Source organism: Frankliniella occidentalis, unplaced genomic scaffold, assembly GCF_000697945.3.
Source record: "Frankliniella occidentalis isolate FOCC.00 unplaced genomic scaffold, Focc_3.1 Scaffold111, whole genome shotgun sequence".
In the NCBI taxonomy this organism is placed as follows: domain Eukaryota; kingdom Metazoa; phylum Arthropoda; class Insecta; order Thysanoptera; family Thripidae; genus Frankliniella; species Frankliniella occidentalis.
This window is the reverse complement of record NW_026267239.1, coordinates 368,735-378,521: the sequence shown is the minus strand read 5'-3', so window position 1 is coordinate 378,521 and position 9,787 is coordinate 368,735. Positions and strand designations below refer to the sequence as shown.

The 9,787-nt window shown below is 59.7% G+C and overlaps 2 protein-coding genes across 4 annotated transcripts in view; one reads left to right on the top strand and one right to left on the bottom strand.

Annotated features, from left to right (window-relative positions):
- Positions 1-4,203, top strand: part of LOC113203131 (endothelin-converting enzyme 1) — a 35,382-nt gene extending 31,179 nt beyond the window's left edge. For 2 of the 3 annotated variants that reach the window (XM_026417648.2, XM_026417647.2), the window contains exons 8-19: positions 309-437; positions 590-721; positions 823-924; positions 1,032-1,159; positions 1,250-1,436; positions 1,544-1,720; positions 1,814-1,914; positions 2,199-2,254; positions 2,521-2,792; positions 2,933-3,091; positions 3,542-3,618; positions 3,698-4,203. In XM_026417648.2, the coding sequence (XP_026273433.2) occupies positions 309-437; positions 590-721; positions 823-924; positions 1,032-1,159; positions 1,250-1,436; positions 1,544-1,720; positions 1,814-1,914; positions 2,199-2,254; positions 2,521-2,792; positions 2,933-3,091; positions 3,542-3,618; positions 3,698-3,797 (1,620 nt within the window). In that variant the 3' untranslated portion in view covers positions 3,798-4,203. The remainder of the gene's footprint in view (positions 1-308; positions 438-589; positions 722-822; positions 925-1,031; positions 1,160-1,249; positions 1,437-1,543; positions 1,721-1,813; positions 1,915-2,198; positions 2,255-2,520; positions 2,793-2,932; positions 3,092-3,541; positions 3,619-3,697) is intronic. The other variant, XM_026417649.2, reaches the window with a different exon arrangement.
- Positions 4,196-4,926, bottom strand: LOC113203132 (neuroparsin-A-like). Its single transcript, XM_026417651.2, has one exon. It carries the CDS (start codon positions 4,891-4,893, stop codon positions 4,564-4,566), a length of 330 nt encoding a protein of 109 aa, XP_026273436.1. The 5' UTR covers positions 4,894-4,926; the 3' UTR covers positions 4,196-4,563.
- Between the last annotated feature and the right edge of the window lie 4,861 nt (positions 4,927-9,787).

Below are 9,787 nucleotides of genomic sequence, written 5' to 3'. Positions count from 1 at the left end.
CCCTCTCTCTCTCTCTGCACATGTGTGTGTGTGTGCGCGCGCGCGCGTGTGTGTGAGAGAGGTCGCCTGTAGAGGCTATGGGACACCCCTCTGGCCGCCCCATAAAACAGACTGCGGATAGGACGGCGTCGATACCGGGGGCATGGCATGGCCACACTGCAGGGGCCCGCGCCGGTGGCCGGGGCGGGTGGCGGCGGGTGAGCAGCAGAGAGTGCTTCACAAAAAGCACGCGGCCGGCGGCCGCCCAAGCCACTCCCCAAGAGGCGCGCTTCTAAGTGCCGTGCGTTTGTGCTTTGAATATTTTCCAGCCTGACTTTTACGCCAATTTAGGCAATGTCCGTCACCGGCGCCGTAGCGAGGCGGGCAACAGCAGCACAAACAGCAGCTCAAGCAGCAGCAGCAGCAGCGGCGATACCTTCGCCTTTGCTTACGTCAAGGTTAGTCGGCTTGCAGCGCGCGGCGCTTATCCTGCAGGGCGGCTGCGCTGCTGCGCTTGCCAAAGGAGCGCCCTTTCCGTCTAGCTCTTCGATAAAGCGCAAAGGTTGTTCGGAATGCAGTCGGCCTCATTATACCCCGCATGCCCTCACAGGAGAGGCTGCACGAGAAGCGCTTGTACCGAGTGGACCGCCTGCTCGGCATCTTCCTACCGTCCAGCCTGTCGCAGAAGGACCGCCGGGCCATGGCGCAGTCCATCCTGCACTTCGTCACGTCCCTCGCCAAGGTGAGTTGAGCGCCGAAATAGCCGCTCGTTATTACGGATTGGGGCCACATCGGCGGTTTAGCCGCGGAAAATTACTTTTTTTGTGCTTTACTCCCTTCAAGGCGATTCCTCGGGAGAAAAATCTCCTTTATACGACCAAAGACCTGTCATCGTTCATCGAGATGAGCTTCACGTTGGACGAGATGCAGAAAAAGTTTGACTTCGTAAGTGATGCGCAATAATTACATCAGAACCAGCACTGGAAAAAAAACTGTAAAAAAATGTCTTCTTGAAAACGCAGTCATCATGTGTATCGTTTATGGTTGTGCAGCTTGACTGGAAGGGCATCTTCATGGACGTGTTTAACGCCACGGAGATCCAAGACAACCTGACGGTGTACGTACTGCCACCGCAGTACCTCGCCGAAGTGGCAAGACTGCTGCCCCGCTTCCAGCCTAGGTAAGCGAAGGAACAAGTGGGACAGCGAATACGTCACAAGCATTTTTAAAGAAGTTACTTTTCAAAACCTAATTTCTACATTTGTTGCAGTGTGGTGCACAACGGGCTGCTCATGATCTTCGCTACCGACTCGCTGCTCGAGCTCGTCGACGTGACGGACGCTCCGGACTGGGCCGTCAAGTGCACCCGGGTGACGATGCAGGTGTTCCCCAAGGCCGTGGGCGCGCTGTACGCCAGCGTGTGGCCGCACGAGGACCTCGAGAACCTCCGGGAGAGCGTGAGTCGTCATGAGAGTATACTCCATCATGGAGTTGTTGGCGGGCAGATTCTGTCCCATGATGCTCGTCCGGCCCAAAGCTGACCGTCGGCCTGTATTCTCCGCAGCTGGCCAACCTGCTCGAACTGCTCAAGGACACGACGGTGAAGCGGCTCCAGCACGTGCCCTGGATGGACGAAGACTCGCGCGCCGCCGCGCTCACCAAGATGCGCAACCTCAAAGGCCGCTTCCTCGCGCCGCCCAGGTTCTTCAACGAGACGTGGGTCGAGAAGGAGCTCTCCAAGGTGAGCGGCAGGGCCGGGAGCTCCGGCGGCGGTGCTCGCCCAATGATGTCGTGGCTGCGGCCTGATCATGAAGGACTGTGTCCCGTGTTATAGATCACCGTCGACCCCAACGACTTCTTCGGGAACGTGTTTCGCCGTTTCCGGGAGGGAAGAATGGACATGACCAAACTCAGCCAGGCCCCGCCTCCCGTGTCGTGAGTACACAGCTTCGGGACGCACCGGTTGACCTTCCAGACGAGGCGAGGGGGCCGTTAAGCCCGCCCCCTCCCTCTTTCATAGTTGTACTGTGCCGCGCGCGCGCGCGCACGCGTGAGGAGGGTGGGTCGCCAATGCGATTGCGGCCGTGCAAACCCGCCACGCATGCGTGTGGTAGAGTAGAGTACAACTGCAAAGGAACAGAGACCAAATTATTAGCTGCCTGGCCTGACTGAAATTAGAAGTAATTTGTCATGTTCTTTTTCTCTGTTTCATTTTTTAGCTGGGCGTATCCTTTCGTGGCCAACGCCTACTACGACCCAACGTCCAATGCCGTCGGTAAGGACACTTTCTTTGAGGGGGAGGGGGAAGAAGGTGGACCCCAGAGTAAACTGAAGCAAATTGGGTGACTAGTTAAATGTATATATTCGGCGGAGAGCGAGGCCGGGCGACAGACAGAGATAGTAGAGAGAGAGAGAGTGGGTGGGGGAGGCCTCTGCCAGGGGTTGGGCCGCTGGTTAGGCCCCTGGTGTATCGCCGCGGGCGGTCCTCCCCCGCCCGCTCGGCCATACTCCGCCCCTCAGAGACGCTTGCTCTGCCCGCAGTGGTGCCCTTGGCCATGGTGTCGCAGCTCTACACGTACGGGATAGCGCCGCGCTACCTGTGGCTGGCCCAGCTGGGCAACACGCTCGCGCACGAGCTCATGCACAGCTTCGACATCAACGGCTGGCACTTCGACGAGCGCGGGGAGGCGGCCAGCTGGATGACGCCGGCCACCCGGCTCAAGCTCACGGCCAGGATCCAGTGCCTCGTCAACCAGTACGCCGCCACCTTCTCGCACTCGGTGCGCCTGTTCGGCAGGTCGCACAGCGTGGCGGTGAGTTTCGCCCCCGCCGCCGGGGAATGCACGTTTCGCGCTCTTATTCGAATCTTGAATCTTGCGTCACCGCCCCGCGACTGGACCGCGCAGCCGCTTGCACGCCTACGCCTATCTAACGCACCGGCTTTCATTTCCAGTTCGACTGGAACGTGACCAGCAACGAGAACCTGGCGGACATCGGGGCGCTGCAGGTATCGTACGACGCCTGGCTCGACCTCCACAGGGCCAACCCGGACTTTCGACTCCCCTCGGTGGACCTCACGCCGCACCAGCTGTTCTTCGTCGGGGTGGCTCAGGTATGTAAACCCGTCACTGTGTACACTGTAAATCCGGGGTGTCCAGCAGGTCGGCGACAAAGTCGCCTGACCCGCAAAACTAGGCGACTTATGTCGCCTATCTGCTGGACACGTTCTGGTCTTCTGGGCAATGGCATTGTATGAGTCCATAGGCATTCCACCTATTGTGCCCAATGCAATTACCCGGAAGACCAGAACGTGTCCAGTAGATAGGCGACATAAGTTGCCTAGTTTTGCGGGTCAGGCGACTTATGTCGCCTACCTGCTGGACACCCCGGATTTACAGTGTAGTGCACTGGGGCCGGGCCTCCCGCACAACATTGTTGGTCGTGGACGGACAGACGAGTGTCCAGTTTCGGAAGCACTCTTGCTCTCTTAAGTCCTTTCCAGTCGGATGGACGGGGCTTGTCAGAAATGCTAATAGAGGCGGCGCCTCACTTCTATTTTCAGAACTACTGCTATGAAATTTCCGACGAGTGGTACGTCACCATGGTCGAAATCGATGAGCACACGCCATTCCGGGAGAGGTAAGTGACCCCTCACTGCGATTTTTAATTTCGACATTTTACGCTAGTGTTCTAATACATTGTTTTGTTTTGTTCCCAGGGTAAACGGCATGATGATGAACTCCGAAGGATTCGCCGAGGCGTTCAAATGTCCACCAACGGCGAGTCTTGCCAAATTTAGAAAGTGTTCGGTTTGGTGATTCGAGTGTGACCAGTCGACTCGAGCGGCCGCAACAAACAGCAACAAATTATTGTGATGTTAGTTTTTTGAGGTCTCTATCCGCTGGGGTTGTGACCTTTTAAGACACTTTTGTGATTGTTTCTTGGTCATTCTTTTAACAGTGTAATAACTAAATGATCCGGCCGAGCAGTGCAGTGCTTGAATATGTTTTGTCAATAGTAGAACATTTTTGCAGTGAATGAGTGGATGAATGTTTGAATGCAGCACGACTCATTTTGGAGTGCGTGCTTTAACATGCTCAACATGATCTTATGTACAGTATAATTGTTACCGTTTAAAGGTCAATTGCAGAGAGGTATTTTGAAATTATAATGATAAAAACGAATGTATATTATGGTACTGAAAAGAAAATAATCGTACCTGCAGTCACATGTTTTACTGAGAGCAAATCCATTTACAAAAGACACCAATCGTAAGTCTACCCGCGTGTAACAATCGCGAATCACAATAATTATACGTCAAATAAGCCACAATCTCTGAACGCATTTCGGGTCTTTGGCACAGATGGTGAGGACATTCACACGATCTAACAAATAATCACAGCCCGTTTTCCTGACTTCGACATATTTGAGGATAATAAATTCACAAGACAAAAATCCATTCCGCGTCGCTTGAGGAGAGAGAAGCGCGCTGCGACGCACCGGCGGCGGGTCCACGTGTCACATCTCCAGCCTCCTGGCCCTGGCCCCGGTGCGGCCCGGCGGCCCGCTGACCTCACCTCCCTCCTACATGCAGAGGGCGCTGCCCAGGAAGCAGGTGAAGGTGTTGAGGGAGCAGCCGATGCAGCGCTCGCACTTGCAGTACATGCCCTCGCCACAGGTCAGGTGCATGGGCCCGCCGCAGCGCTCGCCGGGGCCCTTGGCGCAGACGAAGCGGCCGCAGTGGTCGCGGGCCAGGCCGTACAGGCAGTCCTCCGGCTCGGGCAGCGGCTCGCACCGCACGGACAGGCCTCTGGTGGAGGCCTCGGCCACGGCAGCGAGCACCACGACGAGCAGCAGCAGCAACAGCAGCCAGCGCGGGGCCGGGGCCGCGGCACGGAGGGGCGACGTCCTCATGGCGAGTGGGGCGCTTCCAGGGCGTCCCGGCCTTTTTATGCGGTACGCACCCCCGGCCCTCCGCCGCCACCGCCGCGCCGCGCCACGCACCGCACCGACGAGTTGTCGCCAACGCCGCCCACCCCGCTGTCGCTAAGGGTCGGCGCGGGACGCACCGCGACCACATCATGCCGCAGGGACACGACGCCCCCGAACTTTGTACCTCACCTGACTCAACGGAGATCTGGTGTTAAATGTGTGTCTGCGCGTGTGTGGGGGGAGATGTAGTGGATACTGCCCTCAAACACTATGCATCCCACTGTCCCGAGCCAAGTCAATTGAAAGGCTGATTTGATGAGTGTGATGGTTTCGCTGTCATCCCTAGGTGTGATCCGCGCAACCGCGGCCGGCTGTCGCCATGGCCGGTGCCGCGGATGCAGGCGGCAGGGCAGAGCAGGACCCGCGCCGCCCACCCTGCCGATGGCCGCGCTGCGCCGCTGTCGGTTCGCATCAGGCCGTCATGGCTGGTCAAGACGAGTGGGCAGCCGAGGCGTTCTGGTCGCGCCTGCCTGGGGCCTGGGCAGCTCCAGCAGCAGCCTTCAAGACGGGGGGCTGGCACGGGGCGGACGGGCGGCGCGCCGCATAGACTGTCCGGGACTTTCCGTCTTGCCTGGGTGATGAGGCTCATGGAGAGCGTTCGCGGCGGTCTATTCTGGATAATTCCGTGAGCTAACGCGGGCTGTTGGCGCCAGGGGGTGAGGCCGGTCGCGGGGGCGGCGCTTGCCATGGGGGACGACGGGACAGGTGAGGCGTTAGGCTGGGTCGCCGCCGCCAAGGCCACAGTGCGTGCCTCCGCCGCCCCCGCCGCCCCCACGCCGTACTCCTTACGCACGTACGACGCCTCACTAGGCAACATGCTCATGTCGTCGGTTCCACCCCCACCCCAACACTCTTCCCTCCCAGACGATGGCTAGACGCGCCCTGTCGCGTCAGAGGGTTGGTCGCCTCCTTCCCTTAATGGACTCGATTAGGACCCACGGGGTAGAATTTGGGTCCCAGTCAGGAGGGCCCATCGTCGGCGAGCAGCCTACAGACGGCGCAGTCCCGCCGGGCAGGTCCGCGCCGGCCCCCCTGCGGCGGCTCCACGGCCCAGGGCGGCACGCAGCCGCGGTGGTAGCGCGCGTTCCGGCGGACGCGGGGGTGGTGCTGGGGGCGGGGGCGTGCTCGGTGGAACAGCGGGGGCGACCTCGGATGCAGGCGGTGAGCGTTTCTGCTGGGCGCCGGGGGCGGCGGCAGCTCGGGGTCACTGTCCTTCATCGGCGACAACGGGAGGAAAGGGTCATCCAGGAGACAGCAGCGCCGATACGATCGGACGTGGACCAGGCTGAGCTTACGGGTGATCTGTCCCGGGACCTGCTCGGTGACGTGATCAGTGGAGTGTTCTGCGCCGACTCCTCGGGCGTCGTGTCTGACTCGTCCGGCGTGTCCTGCACGAGGGCCACGCAGGGCACGCTCACGGTGCCCAGGCACGACGAGCTGTAGGACCGGCGGGACGAGGCAGGTGGAGAAGGCGCGGGTGCGGGCTCGGGGGCGGGAGTGGGGACGGGCCTAGGAGGTGGTGCGGGCGCGCTGAAGTGCACCGAGCTCTAAGGCAAGTTAGTGAGTCGTGAGTTGGACAGCAGGGCATGCGTCGCACTACGATACCGCTGGCACAGCACCTGGACCTGGACCGGCTTGGCGTAGGAGATGGTCGGCGCCGAGCTGGAGTCCCTGGCGGGCCGCGCGCGCTGCTGGTGTGGCTGGAGCAGCTGGGGGCCACCGCGACCACAGACGACGTTACTGCGGGCGTCGAGCGGCGCCGTCCCTACTCCGCGCTCCGACGTCGGTACTCCGCGCGGCAGCGACGGGACGTGCGGGCGGCGCCGCGGCGCTACTCCGCGCCTCGCCTCTCACTTTACCTCGATGCCGACGCCGCCCCGAGGGTCCCGCCCGTCCCGCCCGTCCCGCCCTATCCCTGTCCCGGGCAGCCCCCCGCCGCCGACCTGCGTCAGGCAACGAGCAATGGGGTCGTGCCGTGCCGACCCGGGAGTGCTGAAAGTAATTTATCGACGCTGAAATGGAAATGGTGCGAGCGAGTGGATTCGCGAAAGAAAGAGGAGCAGGGGGGAAAAGAGGGGGGGGGGGGTGCATAACGGTCTGTGAATAGACACGGCCGACGGATGATATTGTAATCCCGAGGAGCCGATGCTGCCTGGATGCTGCTGCACAGATGCACGCGGGCTGAGGGGAGTCCTCCCTCAGGTCTATCAGTACTTTTCACTTTACGTCCGCAGTGCGCTTATGCTTGTTGGCATACTGCTGGCAGGGCGGCGGAGCGGGCGGCAGCCGGCCCCATTGCTGAAAGCTCGGTACAATCAGTAGGGCAGAGCAACAAAAAATGCCCTGGCCATCGCCCACCATTTGGTTGGATTGCCGCGCGCTGCTGCTGACGGGGTTGGAGGCGGGCGGCGCGGGCGGCGCGGGCGTCGCTGTCGCCACTGGGCAATTCAATCCGGCCATTCGAAATGGCATTACGCTAGCAAAAAGCATCAGTTTCACGATTCCCACCCGGCTTAATTTCTCGCCCCACTCTGACTGCTTGCCACCTCTCGCCCCCAGCCCGGGCCCGGGCCGGGCCCCTGACTGCGCCCCCGATTACAGTCCTCCCCTCCAATTAACGTGGATACGGCCGCCGCTGCTGCCGCCGCGCCGGCCCGGGCCGTATGCATTCCGCAATGCGAAGCACGTTCTGTTCGCCGCGCTGCCGTGAAATCAGCAAAGAGGCAAAAAAAGGGGGGAACATTTGGACAGGTGGGGCGGAGCGGGATTGCATCCGCCACCCACCCGGGAGCTCCACGGGGCCGTACGTGAAAACGAGTGGAGGCCGAGGTTGCCGCGGTCGTACCGAGTGCCTGCTGTAGGAGTAGGTGGTGCTGGGGGCGCCGAGTCCCGCGCCCGAGCTGTCCGTCACCGAGGTGCCGGACGCCATAGGGGCGGCCGAAGAGCTGGAGGGCGTGGCGCCGGAGGACAGGGGTCGGTATGACGACCCGGAGGGCAGATGGTACAGGTCCTCCGACGGAGGCGGCCACTGGCGCTCGCAGGCGTCGCAGCAGGTGGCCAGCGGCAGACGCAGCACGGACAGCAGGAAGGAGATCGGCACCAGGAAGAAGATGAGCACGTTGATCAGCAGCAAGACGTCCCTGCGAGGAGCGGAGCGGCGACGTCCCTGTTTTGTAGCTAGGCAGCAGTGGATTGCATACACATCCGGAGCGAACTAGTCGTATTCCTAGAACTCTTTATCTGCCTCGTTATCTGCATCCCGTTGTGGCAGCTCAACTTGACAACTTTCTAATCGAACCGCGGAGGTAATCAGTACGAGAAAATGCGTACACCTCAACTTTTCACTTGTGAGTCGGTGCGGTTTTGACTCACTAAATTCAATGTTAATGTTTTTGGGTATGAACAAGTTCAAGTTGACAATTATGAAGCTTAGAAAATTGTTCATTGCAGTATTGGACGATTCGAAAAAAGTCTTGAAATGTTCGGCACCCCCTAGCCCCTGACACTGGGTAGAGTAGGCCAGCCCGCCGTACATACGTGTCTACACTAGCCGCCGTTGCCTACCTACCAGGCGCCAGGCGGTCCATTGGCTCATCAATTGCACAATGTACACTAGTGCAAGATCATGTTTGAAATATTTAGTTTATTCGTGGTTTCCGTAGTAAGGTAGCGCTCATGAATCGTTTGGCTTGGATTGGAAATGAGCATGCCCTATACCCCACTCCCACCTCGCAGCCATCCCTCGACGCTTCCTCCAGTCTGCACTGTCTTCTATTCGCCCCCCCAGACGCGCCCACCTTTCGCCGATTTCTAATTTTAGCGGTGTCACTCAGACCGCGAGGGCCATAGGGCAAAGTTGGCCGGTCAACCCCGACGTCCTTGCCCTCTTACTCCGCAAGTTTGGTTTGTGCGGCGGAGTTGGCTGTTTGTTTCAGCCTGATTAACGCCGAGCTGAGGGCGGGGGGGGGGTCGGCGCAGCCAACAATCGTCCATCAGCCACCGCCGAGCAGCACTGACCTGCGGTGCGCCACGGGCCCCACCAAGATGAAGCCCTTCCTGTTGCAGCGCGCCATGAGCCGGTCCCACCAGTTGTCGGCGGCCTCCTCCTGCAGGTCCTCGATGTCGGTGCGCAGCTCCCAGGCCGACAGCCGGAAGCGCTCCGTCTGCCAGTACTGCGCGCGCTCCCAGCGCAGCCCCATGGCGCCCTTGGCCAGGCCTGTGAGGTGTCATTTGCATTGCGTGTCATTGCGCGGCGAAATGAGTGCAATAATACTTCGGTCTGCCGTTCGGTCGGTACCGGAGGGATCTCACGCGGCGACGGGAGAAAGGGGAGAAAGGTGTCCAGCACTAAGGAGCCCAGGAGACACGATCCGATCCAGGCGGCCGTATATGTGACATAATAATGGGGACTTATTAGATGCGTAGTGGCCGAAAACATTTGCCACAATACCGTCTCACGTTTTGCCTACAAACGGCGTAGTTGCTCTAGGATTCAGCGAGTTAAAGTGATTGTTTTCGGGGCACCGCACGCCCATAAAGCGGTATCGTGGTGTATTAAATCATGTGGCGAAACTTTGTCTGAGTGACTGCTCTAAATCAGACCAGACATTTGGTTGCCAAAAAAGTGTACGGGGCAATTACTTACTTAAGCCACGCATACGCCTACGCCTGCCCCAAGCACCCACTTCATCGATAATAATTTTCTTCAGATAATTTCATGGTTTTGATAGTGCCTACGGTATGTTCAGTTAAGAACGGGCGTTCCGCGCTTGGGCAAGCGTGAGCTCACGCCCGCGCTCACGGCGGGCATGGGGGG